Genomic DNA, 20,446 nt, shown 5'->3' with positions numbered 1-20,446 from the left:
GTGTCAAAAGGCAGGGTGAAGACATGGGTTTTCCTTCAGATCACTCTAACACCACACTTATAATAGGAGGAAACTTCAACCTGTCTCAGTACAGCAGTGAGTCAAAGGATGTGGCTGTGAGTTTGGTCTTTGTGATGCTTGGCGTTCACATCACCACACTCTCAGTATTACACCTTCTTTTCACCAGTACACCACTCACACTGTCGCTCAGACTACTTTTTAGTTCCAGCTCCGTTATGAGGGATATTAAAAACACTCATTCTATCACTATCAGTGATCATACACTAGTATTTATCTGTCTGACACAGAAAAGAGTCACACCACTAATTAGGAGCTGGAGATTTAATACATCACTATTTAAAGAACAAGACTTCATTAATTATTTCAAAATGGAATGGGCAATACATTTAGATAATAATGACCTAGCAGGGACATCAACACATGTTCTATGGGAAACAGGACAGGTAGTAATGAGGGGCAAAATATTATCTTACTGTTCACATAAGAAAAACAAGGAGAAAGTGCTTTCTAATCGTATTAGAACTAGAACAAAAAAGGAAATCATTAGAATCTGCCTATGCTGCCTCACCACAAGAGCATATAATTACCAACCTGACAAAACGAGAAGTAGAACTAAATAAAACAATTAAGGCAAAGGCTGGGTTTGAAAAACTTACTAACCAGTTAAAGCTAAATAAAAAAAACAAAACAAGTATTTATTCTTTAAAGGATTCCACTGGGATCGTTGCTCATGACCAACAACATATAAATATACAAATAAATATTTGAAAGATTTTTATGAAGCTTTAAACTCATCACAGATTAATCCTTCCGACGCTGACATTGCAGAATTTCTTAACAAGATAAAGCCTCAGGACCAGATGGTTTTACCGAGTTTTGGTCTATGCTAGCCGCTACCACTCAAATTCAGAGCGATCATTCTCTATGCCCAAACATGAACTCAACCCTCTTCTCGGTGGCTCTGTGAGTGGGGCATGGGGATCTGGTGCCTGGGTTCGCCTGGTCTCTGGCTGGGTGCTTCCTTGCACTGGGCTGGTCTGCGCCCTCTTTGTTGCCTTGCTGCATAGGGCAGTTTGGCCCATGCTGGGAAGTCCAGTCTGCCTATAGAGAATTTACAGAGCTGATCTTGGAAAAGCAAAAGGTGTTTGGCACAACAGCACAATCAGATCTTAATACTGATTGCAAAAGCTGCCAGAGAGGAGAGGATTAAAAAAAAGAAATAAAGAATTTTGAACTGTGGAAATTCAAATGTCAAATTTCATGTCTTCTGACATTCTGTCATTAAACGTCTCTGTTTGTCAGCAATGGGAGTTCATGTGCTCCCAGTGTGCATGTACTTTGTTTTGTTATGTTTGTTATGTGTTTGTATTAGATGCCAAGTGGTCTTTTATAAGAGTCAAATATGTGAAGAGCTGGAATGAGAGACCTATCTCACTACTGCTATGACCTGGTACGTATCTGTCGATCTGTGAGAGTCAGCTTCAATAAAACACAGAAAAAGCTGTTTTTATACTCAGTAATCCATTAGTCTATGTAAGACCTTTCATCCACTTTGAAGATGTCCCTATAACAACCTTAAATATGTTGGATTGGTCTCTACAGCCTCTTTCGTCCAAGATTTGAAAAGTTTGCCCCATTTTGTGACCTTTAATCAGGGTAAAAAGGCACCATTTGTGAAGCGTCATTTGCAGATCTTTTCACAGATACTTAATGAGGTCATTCAGTATGGTTTGGTGAAGGACATAGTTATTCCTGAATTCTGTTTTTTTCTGTTTTTACAAAGGCTTGAATTAGTCCTCATAGTCATCCGTCTGGTTATTTCTTCTATCAAGGTTAAACTTAGCTCTACAGAGCACTAATATTTTTTATTTTACAATTATCAAGAGCACCATGCTTCAGGAAACACTTAAGGGTGTAGAAATAGATCTTAACCCTCGACCTGATCTATACCTCACTACAGATAATTGCAGAAGTCTTCAGGGAGTGCTTTGGACTTTGTGGATTGATTTTCATCCTGGCATGCAGTGCAATTGTTTGACCTTTCATACACAAATGTGTGTGTCTTTGTTGGCAATGTCAACAACTACAAGAATAATTAAACCAAAGAAGACCAAATTTTAGAATAGCACATCAAAGCATAAAGAAACTTTTCTTAAAGATTTCCTGATTTTTAATAAATTTGCAACATTCTGATAAAGTCTCATTGACTCATGTGGTACAATTGTTAATAATAGTAATCTAATAATGTTATCTTCTTATTTTGGTTATGTCTGGTAGGGTATTGGCGAAGATATTACCTTTTGTGTAGTTTTCCTAAATCCCAAGTTAGTATCATAAAGTAAATTTAGTTACCTTATTTGCATTGGCAGCAGATCTTTAAGAAAAAAACAAATTAAAGGTATTGTCATAGAAAAGAAAAAGTAAGATTAGGATTTGGTTAAACTAATCCCTCAGAAACTGCCAATGTTTCTGTTCCCTTTCATTCTATTCTGTTCACCTTTTCTAATAATGCCTTTATTTCTTCTCTTCTCTATCATGACACCCTCAGGGTAGGACTCATAAAATGTTAAACTGCTCCTTTTGCTTGTCACCAGCTCCAGCATGCCGGCAAATAACTTCGCCCCAGGAAACCAAATGTCACTTGAACCTTTTAAGGGTACTAATTCAGCCACCTTAGGGGAGTTAATGCCAGCTTTTAGGATTCTTCTTGTTCTCTTCCTCCATCTGTGTCTGCTGACTTCTTTTTACTCCTTCATTCTCCTCGTGTGAGTAGGCTGTTGGCACCATCATGTGGTCACAGTAGTCCTCAGCAAAGGCCAATTTTACATGATATTATTTTCCATTTGACACTTTATTTCATTTTTACAGTTGATACAAATTGCACATTGTTATAAAATAAAAAGTTGTCTTTATCTAATAATTGTAAACATTACTCATTGTAGAGTCTTTTTGTTGTGGAAGGCTGTATATAAATAAACTCATCAAAAATGTGCTTGTGTGTGCTTGTGTGTGTGTGTGTGTGTGTGTGTGTGTGTGTGTGTGTGTGTGTGTGTGTGTGTGTGTGTGTGTGTTTTGGGGGGCACATATGCACTAGTCTCTTTGTTCTTCCTCTGTGTCGTCCTTTTTGATGGGAAACTCCAGCGATGTCCTGAAACGAATGGGTACCTGGCGTTCCTCTCCAGCTGTTTGCTTAGCCACAGGGGCATGGATACGCAGCTGTCCGTTATCCATCAGGGAACAGGAGAGGCCGGACAGATCCAGGTGAGGAGGCAGGTCGATCTTCTGGGCGAACCCTGCCTGAGAAGATGCAGAGGAGCAGAAGGACGCACAGGAGGATGAGGAAGAGCAGGACTGGCTCTCTTCTGCTCCGGCCTCCTTCATGGCCACGACCGCCAGACACCGGCCTTCCAGCTTGACAGTGATGTCACTGGGGGCATAACCGCGAGCATCTAGTGTCACCAGGAGGTCACCGTTGTTTTCTTTAGCTGGCTGGACTTCCTTGTGGGTCTCTGTAGTGGAAAGCTCTCTCTGCTGCTCTTCATCATCACTCAGCCTGAAAGTGAATCAGTATTTCAGTATAATCAGCAATTTCCTAATGTTGTAAACCCGCTCAACATTTGGCAATAAAACCCTTTCTGATTCTGATTCTGAGTATTAGAATCAGTATTAGAAATAATTTCTCCATCATTGCTCCGGACCCACAAAGGCTGTTAACCTTTTTATAGTTGTGTTTGGGGTAGGGTTTGGATTCTGCTAAAGCTTGCCTTATTTATTATTATTATCATCATCGTATCTTTTCTTTTCTTTTTTTTCTTTACAGAATTTTCAATGTTTTATAAAACCCCAAATGTTTGAATGTCTAAACTGATCATTGACAATCCAAAAAAAGCTTAAGCTTAAGATAGGAGTAGATCTTAGGTAGCATTCTACCCTTTTAATAGATTCTTTACCTGTTTAGAAAAGCCAAATAAAATATCTTTTAGTAGAAAATCTGATGCCAAAAATGTATAAGACTTCATTACCACTTTTAGCATTTTAGTATTTAGCATGTGGCTAAAACATGCCATAACTCTAGGCAGATCAGTGGTGATCTTATGGATGGTTAAGTTAAAACCAAATCTGTAGGTTTGAACAAACCCCAAATCAGGTATATCCACTAGTAAAATTGGGCTACTGTACATACCGCTTCAATGTGTTAGACATTAGGGGCATCTGGTTGAAGTTGAGCAGCTGGGGCCCATCATGGAGCTGGCTCAGGAGGCTGTCAGCTAGTTTGGCTCTCCGGTTAAAGAAGTCTCGCTGGAGAGAAGACAGGGCTTCAATATTGAGAGGCCACAGCACCTGTTCATGACTGAAGAAAGGGTCGTCACCAAACAAGCTGGTCAAGGCTGCGTGCTGGGACATGATGTCAGTGTTGTTCTGATTGCAGGTTCCTGCCTCTGACTAGATATCTTCAGGGTCCAGTGAGAACTGAAAGCTTCCTCAGTTTTTCCGTATTGACTCTTCTCTTAGTTTGGGAATCTACACGGCAGTCCTTTATATACCCCAGCTGCTCTGTCCCGGCCCTCCCACCGTGCTATTTAAGCTCTATGAGCTCAGTGCTGCTTGCTAACATGTGCCAGTGAAGTCAGGAATGCTCTGCCATTAATCAAAAAGCTAAAGACAACACATGGTCATAGCCTGTTTGGGTTTGTATGCACAAGGCCATGATACTGCTGGAGAAAATATGCTGATTTGTCATTCCTCATAAGTGACCCAGACTTAGACTTTGAAAGTGTGCTGTCTCACTGAGAGTATGTAGGACGAAGTAAATAATGACACAACACCTTTTAAAAGACTTTATTCACCTCTATGTTAAAAGCAAACACAAAATTCTAATATTTCTTTTTTACTATAACCAAAATGAATTTCTACCTAGTAACTAAATTAACTTAAAGTTACTATTTTCTAAAAGCACTACAGTGTGCTGGATTTTGAACACTTGTTAAGGACATCAGAGTAAACTGAATAGCATGCCATTAGCTGCATTTAACTGACTTAGCTTGTAAATTACAGTTACACAGTCACACATTCAAACATTTAATGTTTGAATGTGTGACTGTGGACATATTTAATGTTTGAATGTGGCCAATAACACCAGCAAAGACCTTCACGTGGCTTGGCTGGCAGAGGTGATCAGTGAACAGACACCATAGGAACTTTGGATTCATGAATTGTGGTTGACAGAAAACATTCCTGTATAAACATTTTCTAAACTGTTCCTGAATATCAACAAAGCAAAACTCTAACTCCATTCTCTGCACCCAATGTTCACCTAAATCTAAAGCTGTGTTGTTAGGCCATGTCATTAATGGTATATGAGAGCTGTATGAGGGAGACAGGATTTTGACCAGAACTGTGTAAGGGGAGTAAGACTCTCAAGAGACAAGCCAATAGAGGGCCAGACATTTGAGCTAGAAGATGAAAGCTCATATCAGTCTTTGAAGAGCCAAAACTAGGGCAAAATGACAACATCAAAAGTTCGTTATGGATAAGAAGTATTGCGTAAATTAGGGCTCTGAAGCTGTGGGATTTGGTTTCTCAACTGCTAAACAGGACACCCACCAGTTAGAGTAATCCTCTGTCCACGGCCACAGCAGACTGAGGCAGCCTTGTTATGTTTTGTTTAAGAGAGTTCTCACCTTCCAAATAGATTTATTCTTCTCCCACTTAGAGACATCATGATCATTTCTTACTTTGATCGACTGCCTAATCTTGAAGAATCAGTCTTGATTGATCTAACCGACTATAACTAGAATGTGGACTCGAGGTTATCTGAACATATCTTGAAGAGTATTTTCATCTCCAGAATATTTTCAGTTTTAATGCTAAGTTCAAAGATGAGCACATCCATCTGACATCTCTTCTCCTCAAACCTGGTTTGTTATCTGTTTGATGTAATAAGTGGACTAGCTGTTTTGGTGGTTGCCCTGTTTTCTTATTTCATGCTGAAAAAACCCATTTTCATTATAGCTGAAATTGAAAGAAATGACAGATTATTCATTTTTAGTGATACATTATTGTAATATGGTTCTCTCCTGATCACTAAAGAAAGGTTTGTGTGACATGGAAGTTAAACTGCATGTCTGCTTCACAGCACAACCACTGTGAGCAAAAAGTGGATAAACCTGGCAACACAGTAAGGGCTGTTCCCCTTAAAGCTTTTAGCTTTTTGGGATTAAAATGTTCTCTAAATAAGGAGAGGTCACATTTCCCACTTCTCATGTGGGTGATGTACTTTAGAGGAAGGTTAATTAATTATGAATTAGACAAACAAAACCAAAACATCCCAAACAAGTCATGCAAAGTGTATCTATACATACTATGAAATAGTCTTGTTGAAATATTTTAGCAAAAATGTAAATATTTTAAAATCTGAAATATTCTTGTAGCAGTTTGTGGACTTCTGTGCACAGAAGGCCCACCCACCTGCTGTTTGTGAGAAGTAGCTCATCAGAAGAAAGCTGGTTTAACAGGACAGGAGCTAAAGTGGCTCGTTTCAGAATGAAGGGCTGCCCCAGTAAATCAAAAGAGGTTTAGCCTAATGTTTACCTTTTAGCACATTATACAATCTCTTCTTTTACATTAAACCACGATCATGGTCCAATCATAGCTATTAGTTTAAAATAAATTCCTTTAATAATAGTATATCTATATATACTTATATAATCACCTTGTTTGCTGTCCTGCTAGTTTTCTTCTTCTTCCTCTCTGGGAAAATAGCAGCTTGTTAGCAATTTTTCATTTCCTCTTTATTTACTGTAAATAAAAAACCAAGGTCAAGGTTTACATAATTAATACCATGTAAAATAATGGGAAAAAAATCCTTCCTGTTACTTTTATTTTGTACATAGTCAGGTTAATATAAGATCACATGTTTTTATTTGCTTCTTTGACAATTTGTTAGGAGTTTAAAGTGTTCATCTCATTTTATGACACATGGTGAAGAAGAACCCTACACTGTGTGCTCAGTGCTCTTTTAAGTTGAACAGGGATAAGAAGACGTGAACAATTCACTGTGACAAAAGAATGATTAGTATGATCCTGGACAGGTCGCAGGGTTAACGCAGGGAGACAGATAACCATTCGCATACACACCTATGGGTAATTTAGGATCACCAGTTAACCTAACCTCACTAACCACGTGTCTTTGGACTGTGGGAGGAAGCTCGAGTACCCACGACAAGGAGAACATGCAAACTCCAAATAGATGGTGAAATTGAACCCAGGACCTACTTGTTGTGAGGTAACAGTGACAGTCACCGCACCATCGTGCTGCAAATGAAAAGCTATATCATCTAAACACAGACAGAGGGCCTCAAACAGAATTCAGTTACAAATGGAAGCCACAAACCTTATAGTACAAAAATGTAAACTCCTTTTAGCAGTGTTGAACCTCTTTCTATTAGATACAAAATGAAACTTAACTGGAATGAAAAGACCAGTAATTACAAGTGAGGAAATAAATGATCACTAAAGCAAATAAAACATTATCTTATTGAATTGTGTGTTTTTGTACTTGACAAACGTTGTCTAGGCCAAAATGGCTTCTCTTTAATTAAAGTACTTATGTGCTCAAAATCTGTAACTTCTTTAAATGGTGCCAGTAAATGTCAAAAAACTAAAACTGCACAAATGCGTTTTGCGCAACATTTTACTTCCATTACTCAGAACTGACTAATGGAAATAGTGCTCTTTATTTGTCCAAACTCCACAAATAGCAGTCAGCTGAAAAGTTATGATTTGTTGACTCGATATAACTGTGATTTAAATTATGGCAAATTCAACACATTTTACTAAAGTAAGTATCATAGCAGTATGTAAGAAAAAAAGAGGCAATAACAAGCTCAGATTTCAGCGCCTAGATATTTTTATTTTGACTGAAGTAAAGACAGCAAAGGTCATCCTCCAATGCTTCTCCTTACAGGTGGATGGTGTAAAAATAAACTCCAAAATACAAAAAAAAAAACCCAAAACAAAACATGAAGCAAATATGCATGCAAACAGGTTGTATGAAATGCATATAAACACTTTAATTTTAAGATATGTTATAACACAGTGAAAGGCATTGTTAATAATATTTAATAATTTCACATGAACATGTTACATTATTAGGTAACGTCTGAACATTGATTCATTAGCGTTAGTCATGTGTGACGAGGGATCAGTAATGCATTATTTTGTGCCTACAGACAGTAGATGAAGACTTAGTTGCATGTTAATGTAAAAGTAATGCTTAATGCATCTCAATGTGCCTTCACTGTGAAGTCAAACTTCACAGTGTTGAAACGTTTAACATTATTGTTTAATAAAGCTTCATCCCCTCAACTGTGCGTGGAAGCTGGAGTACCCAGAGAGACCCTGAGTACACATCTATACTCATAGATACTTATATATATCTATTACTCGGGTATTTAGTAATAATAGTAGTGGTAAGTAGTTACATTTATTTTTTGTATATTTCCACAACCCTCTATCCATAATCACATACTGTGTATGCTGCCGTTGTACATCGTGTATTATCTTATTTATTTTGTATTTGTTTGCTTATTTTTCTTCTCCTGTCTGTACCTCAGCAGAGGTAATGCACAAATTTCCCCACCGTGGGATTAATAAAGTCTTATCTTATCTTAAACCATACAAGCACAACATGGAGAGTCCACACACAAAGACTGCCTGCTGGTGGATTCAAACCTTCCCGATATGAGACAGCAGTGCTAATCAATGCACCAGTGCGCTGCCATTTTAAACTGTTATAGTTTAATATATTGAATCCTATTTTTTTAATCATCTTTCTCTGTAGTAACTGGTGGGTAAAGTTAGACTACTTTTCAATATATCCAGCGTTTCCTTCCTTTATGCTATGCTAAGCTAACTAGCATATACTACATGAGTATCTTGGAATTTTTCTTTCTAAATATCTTTTATGTGTCAGGCTGTGTGCTCTGTGTACATTTTAATTTATCAGACATTAAATGACAGCCAACAAGTGACCTCAGCAGTTGCTCAGAGCTGAGCTTGTATTATAAACAGAGTCTGTCTTGTCTCAGGTTACAGGGCCTCATCACTGAGGATGAGCTCAGAGTGCTAACATTTCCACACTGTGTGTATGTGAGCGCTGCTTGTGAACATTACAAGGACCCTGTGTCATATGTATTTGTGGCTTTGTAGGCATCAGACTGTCAGATCATTGGTTCAAACCAGAAACAAGTTTGAATGTGATTGGTTGGTACTCTTGGTACAGTCTGCTGATACAAAATGCCAACTAATTATCTTGATGTGTGTAATGGCTGTAAAAGGTTTTATGGAGTTAAGTATTCTGTCATTTTAAAAAAAGTTATTTAAATTCAGCTCTCTGGTAACTTTAGGCATTGTGCCCGTTTATAATGAAGCCAAAAGATCTGTTCACAAGAACAAAGATATACAGAAGAACACATATGGAATAATGTTCAAGTCAGCTTTGAATCATCGGGGCTGCTGCATAATTAAAGAAGTATGTCAGTAAACCAAAGGATGCCAAGGCCAGAAATAGAAGTGGAGACTCTGGATAGCTGCTGTATCTGCATCTCCAAATGACTAAGATATTATTACACCACCCAGATCAGCCTGCTTATTATTCATGGCTCTACAAGAACATCCAAATTAAGACCAGTCAAGGTTATATTAATGTGAGTGTCTGCAATAACATCCTGATGAAACTAAATATTTTGTAAGAATTTATTCAAAGTATTTGCAGGGTGTTTATAACTTTACCAAAATATCAATACATAATTTCTGGTTTGCCTTGGAAAAGTATTTGAGTATCATGCACAGAGTATAATGTAATGTTGACGTGTACAGTAGCATGCAACATAATTTTTTTTTAAAGATATAATACAAGAAAATAGAATCATATATGAAGATAAAAACAAAAAGCATTGAAAAACAATAATTCAGGCTCAGACTTGTACATTTTAAAATGAAGCCAACCCAGATTCACGTCCAAGATCAAATATAAAATACAGTATGAATCAATAAAATGAAAAAAAAAAGTAAAGGTTCAAAGAAAAGGTTGTTTGAAAGAATGTTTCCATCCATTACTGATGCACTCTTTGTAAGATTATAAAGGGTGAAAAAAAGTCAAACAGTTTTTTGAACCTAAATTGTTCAGTGGTGTTTGTCAAAGGCTACTTGGAATAAGAGGATTTCAATATGTAGGGTAAAAAACTAATATTTTCTTACAGTGTAAAGAAAATGTTTTAATGTTAGAGGAAAGGATAACCTTAGAACAGTTGACATCACCCATTGGTTTTAGTCCCACTATAAAGCTTCAAGATGAGCAATTTTGCCAATTTTCTCCTGATATTTTGAAACTGGGCGTCATGAACAAGGAGCAGATCTGACGAGAACCTCAGGGGACAAAGCCCAATTTTAACGATACACTTCGATAAACAGTTTTACAATCATTTGAGCCTCCCCCCACACACCCTTCACATTTAGCTTTGACATGCAGCCTGCAGAGATCCAGAAGGGGAACCTTTAAATAAGAACCGATATCAAACTCACAGATCAGGATATTGTGAAGTCAGGTGACCACCAAAGGCATTGGGCCGAAGATGATTCCTTTAACTTTCATGCCACAAGGAATCGAAAATAACTGTAATTTAAAAGTACTTATAGTACTTCAGTTTGGACCACATAATACAAGATTAATTGCTAAATACCATTCATTATATCAGGGAAATATTGTTACAAAGAATGGTATATTGAAGAAATAGAACCCATACGACACTGGTGAACATATATTGGCCTGCAGGTATTTTCGGTGTGGTTGTATTTTGGATGTTTATGCGATTCAGGTTGTTATGAATGTTAATAAACTGGTGATGGAGGGGATACATTCTCAAAGACATCTTCTGCATGACTAGTTTTCTCTTCATCATCATCTTCTTCCCTGTGATTGTCTACAAACATACAGGCCTCTTTTGGACATCTGTAATAGTCACTGGGATCTGTTTCCTTAAAATCACAGTCGCCATCATTCACTGGCTCCTCATAGTCATCGCTCAAGTCTCCATCCTCTCCTGTAGCTTCACCTTTTATTTTTTCATGCAGATCAACATTCACATAGACCTCCTCATCGCCCTCAATGTCTCCCCACGTGTAGTCATTCCCAACTTGGACAACCACTGAAACACACGTAAAGGAAAACAATGTGAATATATAGTTAAACTTGTAATCATTTAAAATTGTGTCTCTTGGTGAGTACACACTTTGAGTTTGGATGAGAGCTGCAGGCTGCTTGTGTTGTCGTTTTCTTCTGAGGATCAGCAACACCGCTAAGAGCAGCAGCAGGAGCAGCAGCAGGATTACAACAGATACAGAGGACACCAGCGGCATCAAAGACACTAGGAGGACAGCATTTGTCTATTAGAACACATTCTGTCCCACTGAAATGAACTGCTTCTCATTTAGGTTGTTAATGCAGAGCAGGGATGTCAAACCCATTTTACAGCGGAAGCCAAATACAGCCCACACCCATCTTAAGTGGGTTGAAACAATGAAACTCTGTCATTGTACAAAAGTTATAGCACATTTAATCCCTGCAATATTTCAATATAAGAAAAAGAAGTGCAAGTTCAACAATATGTCTCAGTTTTTCTGTAGTATACAATGACAAAACCCAAACTTTTTTATTTAATTGTCTATCTGTTACTTAATTACTTTGATGTAGTAATGAATGACTGTGGGTGAGATCTTTGTCAGTAGGACAAGCTAAAAAGTCTATGAAAATTCAGATAAAGTCTAAAATTTATGCCAGATTGGAGTCTTTCCCATGTCGATTTGTTTGACATCTCTGGTCCAGAGCATGTATAAGCAAATACAAATAGCAAAGGATTGCTTTGCTAGGATATATTATCAGTTGTGTTTGTTCCTGTTTCTGTTCAGTTTTGTTTCTATATCAGAACTGCCTTCTGACTTATACCTGCTTCTCCTTTTCTTTCTTTTTAAATGCATACAAATTTAGAAATTAACAGAATGAGAGACGTCTGAGGGAAAAATACTGCCCAGTAGAATTGCGAGTGATATTTATGATTCTTCTTTCTTAGTAAAAAATAAAAATACATATATTTAACAGTGTACTTACATTTAATGATGACAGTAATCGGTGCAGTTTCAGCAGATCTGAATGTCCGTGTGGACACTGTGACCTCATACACACAGCTGTAGTTGCCCTGATGTTCATACTCAGCTACAGGGAAACTAAAGGAGGCTGAGTTGTTGACTGCTGGCTCTGTGAGGTTGGAGCCAGAGAAGCTCAGAATAAAATGTCCACTGGAAAATGTGGAGTTAATGGAACAGGTGAGGACAAAGCTGTAACCCTTGGTGATCTGTGCACCTTCAGGACCCCAGACAAGTCCTGCATTAGGAGACGTCAAGGAGATGCTGGGCCTCTGCAGTCTCACTGTGTGAAAACAGATTGAGATTAAGATCATATGATTTTCTTTACTTTGTAATGTTTAAGACATTTAAGTGCAGCATTAGTAACGTATTACTCAATGCTTTTAAAGATGAACTCAACTGTTTGTGAGTGTGTTAACAGACACTTTATTATCATACTGTAATCCATGGCTAATTCATACAGTTACTAGTTGTTAAGTATTTTGTGTGACGAGTAAAGGGACGACTTGCCTTATAAAGCATTTAGAAAAAAAATGAAAGTAGCTGAAGACTCGAACAAGTCTCAGCTATCTTCGCAACGGATAAATGACACAGACAAAGAACAAAGACATACAGGACATGTAAATATTTATTGCCAGTTACAAACATAATCCCCCCGAGGTTTGCAAAATACTGACATGTAGTTAAGACCAGAGTCTAAACCATAGTTTGTAAGGTGGGTTTAGGAATAAAAGATACACTGGACAGCTGGAGCCACAGGGTAGCTTTGCCTCATTATACTAAGACTAGTAAGGTGATCACAAGGCAATAGTGAGTTTTTCAAAGAGCTTCACAAATATCAAGGATCCCTCATGATACACTGATACTGCAAGGAAACCAGGAGGAACCACAAACATGCGGGGAGAACATGCAAACTCCACAAATAAAGGGTGTGCTACATGTTGGGGTCAAACTCAGGACCTTCCCACTGTGAGGCAACAGTGCTAACCACTGCACCACTATCCTAACTTTAGAGAAGACCACACAAAATACTTAAAATACACACAAAATTAACAACTAGCAACTACCTTAATTTACAATAAAAAAATAACCACAATTAATACACTCACAAAAATCTTAATCATATATATACATATATACATATATGTATATATTTGTGTGTGTCTCTAAATAATAATAATACTTAGAATTTCTGAATTAATCATGAATAAAAATTTAAATCTGTATTTATAAGTTACATACTAATGAGGAGTAGTGCTTTATAAATGATGAGTTACGCACTTACTAATACTTTACTAACAGTGTGGCATTATTTTCAAGTGTTACTGTTTTTTGTGACCTGGTGAATGAAATTCCAGCATTCACCCTTTTAGGCCCCAACTTAACATTTAGCTCTTTTTAGCTGCTAAATGCTCCACAGTGTGTAATAGTTTGTTTCCAGTAGTCTGTGTTTAGTCCTCAGTACTGTGGGCCTTGAGAGCATTTTGTCAGGCAGTCAGAAACTTTATAAAACAGCAACTGCTGTCATAAATACTAGAAAGAACTACTGCAGTATCTTCTTATATACATTGCTATTAATTATTGACTATCATACATACTACATGCTATCATTTGTTTTCTTACCTGTAACAGAGAGCCTAACAGAGTCACTTGTTGGGGAGTAAAATTGTTGACTTGGGCCGCTTTCCTGATACTGACACTGGTACAATCCCTCATCATCAAAGTCTACTTCAGGAATATCGAAGGTAGCAGAGTTTGTGTTTGAGTTTTGGGTCCTGTTGAATGAATCTGATGTTTTCATCAGAATGAATGTTCCACCTAAAGTTTGAGTTGAGAATGAACAAGTGATTCCAATGTTCTGACCCCAGGTCACCTCACCAGCAGGACTGATGGAGATATTGGGTTTGCTTACTGAAAAGAAAAAAACCCAAACAATATTAAATGTATTGGTAGTTGAGTGACTACCCTTTGATTATTTATAGAAAACAAATGAAACACGGTGTTCAGGAAAGTGTATTTCTTCTTACCAGTAACAGAGATTCTGACAGAGTCACTGAGGGGGGAGCTGAATGTGTTACTTGAAATGCGTTTCTCATACTGACACTGGTACAGTCCCTTATCACTGAAGTCCACTCTGTGGATATTGAAGGTAGCAGATCTGGATCCTGTTTCAGTCTGACTGAAATTACTTGAGGTTTTCTTGAGGGTGAAAGTTCCATCTAAGAACTCAGATGAGACGGAACAAGTGATGCTGATGTTCTGACCCCAGCTAACCTGACCTTCATTTACAGAGATGCTGGGTTTTGGGAGACTCGCTGAAAAGTCCAAACAAAAAGAATAGTGTGAGTTTTAACAGATCACAAAGTCAAGCTACACCGATGTCCTCAGCTAATCCCAATAACAATCCATATGGCTCAACTGATACCAGTTTACATATCCAACTAGCAATTCTCTTTACAAATGGTAAATGGCCTGTATTTGTATATTGTTTACACGTCCAGTCATCCACCCATTCACACACTGATGATGGCAAGCTACATTGTAGCCACAGCCGCCCTGGGGTGCACTGACAGAGGCGAGGCTGCCGGACACTCGTGCCACCAGTAGGCAATGGGTGAAGTGTCTTGCCCAAGGACACAACGACCGAGACTATGCAAGTCTGGGCTCGAACCGGCAACCTTCCGATTACAAAACTCTTGAGCCACGATCGCCCCACAGTAACATTTAGTGACATTCTCACTGCAAGCCACTTTGCAACCCACTATCACATCCACTTTATTTTTTCAAGCTTTCTTTCAAGAATCAATATCATGCCTGCTGGCATTGTAGGCTGTTCTGTTTTGTTCTACAATGGGCTGATATTGCTGCTTTCCCCACATCTAATTTTAAAAACGTGCAGGGAAGGTGTCAATTGCTGGAACTGAGCCAAATTAACAAATCACTGCAGGATTACATAACAGTTATTCTTTTGAGTGTCCCCGACAGAAATTAGGTCTAGATGCTAAATTTACAGTCGAAGCTTTGACCTAACTCGAACATCTTGTTTTGAAACTTCAGTGAATGAAATGAGAAAATCACCATGATCAATGACAGAATTTGCACCGGCAATCAAATATGTGTGTGTGTGTGTGTGTGTGTGTGTGTGTGTGTGTGTGTGTGTGTGTGTGTGTGTGTGTGTATATACATATATATATACACACACATGTAAATGTTAACTGCAAAAAGTCACTAATGATTACACAGTCTTTAAAATAATTTGGAGAGGGTGTTTTTTTCTAGTGGAGCAGCAGAAGGATTGACTGTATTAAAACAGCAGCAGCAAGGACACTAAAACAGAATGAACACGTTCCATTTTTCCTTAAAAAAAATTTCTGACCATCGGTGTGATGTATTTCTACTTATTTAGTTTGTCAGTCTAGAACATGTAGTTTTCACCCAAATCAGCTTTAGTTCCTCTTTTGCAAAAACCCTTCGGTCTCTCTTACCACCAAAAATCTGCAGCACTGTTGAACTTTGACTTAGAATATTTGGCATTGTTGCTACACACACACGTGCACACACATATATTTATATATATTCGATATATATATTCTGATAAACAAAGAAAGGTAAAGGGCAGCTTATGACAGCATAGAGTATAAATTTGTTAGAGCTGCTTGTTTTCATCGTCCATATTGACAAGCTTTGAAATCCACTCTGTTCATGTTTTAACTTCTGTTATATTATCTTAAGGAAAATGCAGAGCACACAAAGAGGCATGCATGCATGTATTAAAAATAAAAAGAGGGAATAAAAATGCAAAATACAAAATTAAGGCAAGGGGGAAATGAGAGGTGAGCAGGAAGAAAAATCTAAAATCTGAAAAAATGTTAAGACATAAACATAAGTGACAGCCTTAGCAATGTTTTCAGTTTTTGAGACATCTTACTCCAAAAGGTCACAGACTTTAATAAGCAGCCCACTCTTCTACTTCTTCTTCTTCTCATCATCATTATTATCATCATCATCATTATTATTATTATTATTAACTATTAGATATCTTTTGCTTTTAACTCAATATACATGTCTTTGGGAGGAAGCCAGAGTAGCAAGAAACAGCCCACACTATCACTGGAAGAACATGTAAGTTGTTCAGCATCAAAGTGACACTTTCAAGTAGTAATCACATGTTGACATTCTCTACAAAAAAGGATGTAAAAAAACAAGTATGTGAAACCCCATTATAATGAGATCTCCAAATGCTAACCTTAGCCGAGCCTTACCTAATTCACAAATCAAAACTGAAGGAGTGAGGCTGTACTACGCTGCTCTATCAAATAAAATTAATCTTGAGTTTATCACCTACAAGAAGCATCTGAAATCTCAGACATACCATCATGAGTTAGCATGAAGCTGGAAAAGTAACCTGATAGATGTTAGACATTCATCTGCTATAATAACTGTCTTTAAATAAAGGGATGTCAACATTATACTAGTTAGAGGAAAGTTAAAAGACTAAAAATAAAGCACAAGTAAAGAACAACTGCATGTCAGTTCATGTGTAAAAATTTAATTAATTGAAGGAGTTTGTCCAGCAGAAGGAACTGAAACCAAGTGTGCACAAATGAGGGCCAGACTTTAAGTTAACTAACATGGTGATGGATGACCTGATGAGATCTCCTGGTGCTGACCACTCGACTGCTCCAGCTCCACCAGATTATGGTGGAGCTGTGAAGAAGACTTGTGTAAAAGCTGTTGCTATGTGAACGTACTTATTTTTAAGCTTTACTCGAGAGTTCATTTATTTTCCATAAACACTAAAAATGTTTAATGAGTAATAACAAAGAAAACAAATATTATAATTTCAGTGTTTCTGCTCACCTGAACAGACGACACCAGCATCTTCACCATGGTTACAGTCGTGTGTCCCGAATCCTCTGTGCTGACACTCAGTTAGAGAACTTTCACTCCCTGAACAGGCCACATCATCAAGCAAGATCTGTCCACTTCCTTGACCAAAAAGGGCAGATGAAGTGGCACTCAGGGCTGTACCACAGTCTAAGGATCTGCAGACCACTTCAGCATCCTTTAAGTCCCAGCCATCATCACAGACTGTTCCCCACGCACTACTGTGGTAGATTTCTACTCTTCCAAAGCACTGACTCAACCCAGACTCAGATAACCTGATATGGGCACCTAGTCACAGGAACATTTGTTTAAAGAGTGTTAGTGTTTTCTTTTTTATTGTTTGGTCATGCAACCATCACACACACTTACCAACAATAATGATTATGAAAGATAACATACTTTGTATCATTTAAATTCTGAAGAAACCAAAAGAAAGCCAAAAGCCAATAACCCAGCCCAACTTTTCTTCTTGCCATTCAGTTTAGCTCAGTTATAGTGACTGGGTCACCGAGTTGTTCATCTAAACAGAGAAAGATACATTTATTCAACACAATTTATCAGAACATTATCTCACCTAAACAGACAACACCAGCGTCCTCGCCATGTCCACAGTTGTGTGTCCCAAATCCACTGTGTCCACACTCAGCTATAGACCTTTCAGTTCCTGAACAGGCCACATTATCAAGCCAGATTTTCCCACTTCCTGGACCAAAGTCAGCAGATGAAGTGACCTTCACCGCTTTCCGACAGCCCAGCTGTCTACAGACCACGTTGGCATCATTTAAGTCCCAGTCATCATCACAGACTGTTCCCCAGGAGCCACTGTGATAGACTTCAACCCTTCCAGAGCACCGAGTGGACCCAGACCCAGCTAGTCTGATCTGACCTATCAGCACATAATATAAACTATATATAATATTGTCCTTTAAAAATATAAAAATTTTATATTTAAGCATGTATGTATAACACATGAGAAGACACTGACCTGCTGCAGGTGCGAGAAAGGCAAAGATGCAAGAAACTACTGAAGAAGAAAACGTGAGATTACACAGGACAAAGGTTGGCAAAAAAATAAATAAAACAAATATAATGATGAATGTTTGCATTGAAAACTGAGACTTAACGACTGTCTCATGCTATCTCCGTACAACATAAAGAAATGTTTATACATTATGGAAATTACTGCTTACCAAGCATCAGAAAGTGAAGGATGTTCTGCTGTGTGCCTGCCATGACTGACCACAAAAAGCTGCTTCATGTCATTTATGAGAGCCAGGCGACAGTAAAACGAACTTCCCCTTCAGATTTCCGGTGGGTTTTTTGTGGATTGCTGAATACCATTTGCAAACATAATCCTAATTTCTAATTTAGTCTCTTAGTTGTTGTAAATCATCACAGTTTGAATGGGACTGGAAAGAAATTTGCAACAGGTCTTCAACACGTTATCCATGAGAACAGACACCGTCTCCATCTAGTGGTCACACTGTAGTATTAACCTAGATTACAAGTTACCTCGATCGCTTTGATTTTCCTCACACCAGACTGTGTTTTCTGAAGTGTGTAATGTACAGTTTAGCAGAGGTAGAGCTTTTGTTTATTGCCGGTGTCGTGCCAAGGTTGGTATCCCCGACAGAATTTGTTTCCCCTGCGTGGCAAGCACGCAATGGAAAGAATTTCCAAATCACTGACAAACAGTATCACTCATTCTTGATTTTTAGTTCAGATGCACTTCTTATGACTTATTACTCCGAAATGTTTGAGTTGTAGCTCTTTGAAGTGAAGTTACACTAGGAAAAAAAAGTAATTATCGGGCAAAGTTTCTTTAATTTGTCAAAAATAATACTGTCCGATAAATGAACAATAAATGTATCATTTTCTGATTGTAACTCACAAACTGAACGGTAATGTAACGACGCTCATCTTTCAATTTTTACTAAAGTAAACATCACTACTTCGTCTAGTTGGTTGTAATGCAGGCAGAGTCAACCAGACATACTCCCGATGCAGGGGAAGCAAACTCTGTCGCTGATCCCTACCTTGCCACGACACAGGCAAACTGGTGTTGTGGCGAAAAGTGAATTCCGGGAATTTAAACGGTTATGAATGACGTGTTGGCCTATAATCTGTCAAACATCTGCCAAACATGAATCTAATGAATCATATAAAGTCATTTTGAGCCAGGAAGAATATTCTCAAGGTACTGAGCACCAGTGGCGGAGAGGGGGGGGTGGATGTACACAACAATGGACATAAGGAGCTTCTTTCAAAGAAAAAACTCAGGTAGATGTTATTTTATATATTATGCTTTGGATGTTGTTCAGTATATCTATAAAAAACAAGAGGAATTTCAATACACAGCAGTATATTCACATTTGTAACCAGATATTTACATACACTTTAGGGAGAAAACATAAAAACTTTTTTTTACTGTTAAACATCAATTTAGAGTAAACTTTTGTTTTAGATAAATAAATGTTGAAATATCTTTTGAATTAGTTAAATGTCAGAATAAAAAGAGGGAGCTGTCTATTTTTTAATCACTTTCATCAAATTTAGGACTACATATACACTAAGTTTATTGTTAATTAATAAGAAAACTCCAGACGATTCCATTCTGAGCTTAAGAAGCTTCTGATAGGTTAGTAGAGTCCATGTGAGTAAACTGGTGGCACAGCTGTGGATGCATATAAGGCAAAACACAGAGCCTGTTTCTTTGAAATGGGAAAATCAAGAGATGTCAACCAAAACACCAGGAAAAGAACTGTGGAGCTCCATAAGTGTGGCTCAAGTTTGAATACAATTTGGTGCCATTTGCAATTAAGAAATACAGATAGTTTCTCTCTTTACTCTCAAAGTTAACAAATATGTTTTTTATATTTATTAATCTAAAAAAAATAAACATTTAGTCTGATTTGATGTTACAATTAAAAAAGTGTTTGTGTTTTTATCTGAAGAGTTTGTAAATATCTGTATATTTGATGATTGTCAGCACAAAGAGAGAGAGAGGAACAGAGAGGGAGAGAGAGAGGGGAACACACACAGAGAGAGAGAATGACGACAGAACAGAGATGGAACAAGAGCAGGTGAGACACACATGTTAGTCAAATGGTTGTTTGCCAAAACTCATCAGAACATGTATCTCGTACCTAGTGTTTCTTTTTAGGTTTACTATTTTTCAAATTCTACATTTATTAAGTTATGCAGCTTGTTTGCACAACAAGGCTAAATAATTATATAAACATTTCTCAATCTAAATATTGGACTTTGGTAGAATTAAAAAATAAGTGTAGTGCAGGTCTAAGATGATTTTTAGTGCTATCATCTAGTTCTGATTCTG

General features: G+C 37.7%; 2 protein-coding genes across 3 annotated transcripts; both read right to left on the bottom strand.

Annotated features, from left to right (window-relative positions):
• Window positions 1-2,853: 2,853 nt before the first annotated feature.
• hspb9 (heat shock protein, alpha-crystallin-related, 9) lies at window positions 2,854-4,562 on the bottom strand. The gene is made up of 2 exons (XM_040049290.1): window positions 4,205-4,562; window positions 2,854-3,574 (listed from the first exon to the last, which is right to left on the bottom strand). The coding sequence occupies exons 1-2, from the start codon at window positions 4,423-4,425 to the stop codon at window positions 3,112-3,114; spliced, it is 684 nt and encodes a 227-aa protein (XP_039905224.1). The 5' UTR covers window positions 4,426-4,562; the 3' UTR covers window positions 2,854-3,111.
• Window positions 4,563-7,681: 3,119 nt separating this feature from the next.
• On the bottom strand, window positions 7,682-19,313 carry LOC120744708. Of its 2 annotated transcripts, XM_040049241.1 has the most exons (8): window positions 18,095-19,313; window positions 17,684-17,995; window positions 17,083-17,397; window positions 14,250-14,537; window positions 13,846-14,133; window positions 12,188-12,505; window positions 11,313-11,447; window positions 7,682-11,228 (listed from the first exon to the last, which is right to left on the bottom strand). In XM_040049241.1, exons 1-8 carry the CDS (start codon window positions 18,213-18,215, stop codon window positions 10,912-10,914), a joined length of 2,094 nt encoding a protein of 697 aa, XP_039905175.1. In that variant the 5' UTR covers window positions 18,216-19,313; the 3' UTR covers window positions 7,682-10,911. The 2 variants fall into 2 exon arrangements, with proteins under 2 accessions (XP_039905175.1, XP_039905174.1); XM_040049240.1 differs by having other exon boundaries at window positions 17,684-19,313.
• Between the last annotated feature and the right edge of the window lie 1,133 nt (window positions 19,314-20,446).

Source organism: Simochromis diagramma, unplaced genomic scaffold (assembly GCF_900408965.1).
Source record: "Simochromis diagramma unplaced genomic scaffold, fSimDia1.1 OVJJ01000517.1, whole genome shotgun sequence".
Classification (NCBI taxonomy): domain Eukaryota; kingdom Metazoa; phylum Chordata; class Actinopteri; order Cichliformes; family Cichlidae; genus Simochromis; species Simochromis diagramma.
This window is presented reverse-complemented; position numbering and strand designations above follow the sequence as displayed.

Bases quoted from the DNA above. Each gene is read 5' to 3' on its own strand.
- hspb9 (XM_040049290.1), bottom strand. From the start codon at position 4,425: ATGTCCCAGCACGCAGCCTTGACCAGCTTGTTTGGTGACGACCCTTTC. The intron at 3,575-4,204 runs GTATGTACAGTA...ATTCACTTTCAG, and splicing joins ATGTCTAACACATTGAAGCG to GCTGAGTGATGATGAAGAGC.
- LOC120744708 (XM_040049240.1), bottom strand. From the start codon at position 18,215: ATGCAAACATTCATCATTATATTTGTTTTATTTATTTTTTTGCCAACC. The intron at 14,134-14,249 runs GTAAGAAGAAAT...TTTTCTTTTCAG, and splicing joins TGTCAGAATCTCTGTTACTG to TAAGCAAACCCAATATCTCC. The intron at 11,448-12,187 runs GTAAGTACACTG...CTGTCCTCCTAG, and splicing joins GATTACTGTCATCATTAAAT to TGTCTTTGATGCCGCTGGTG.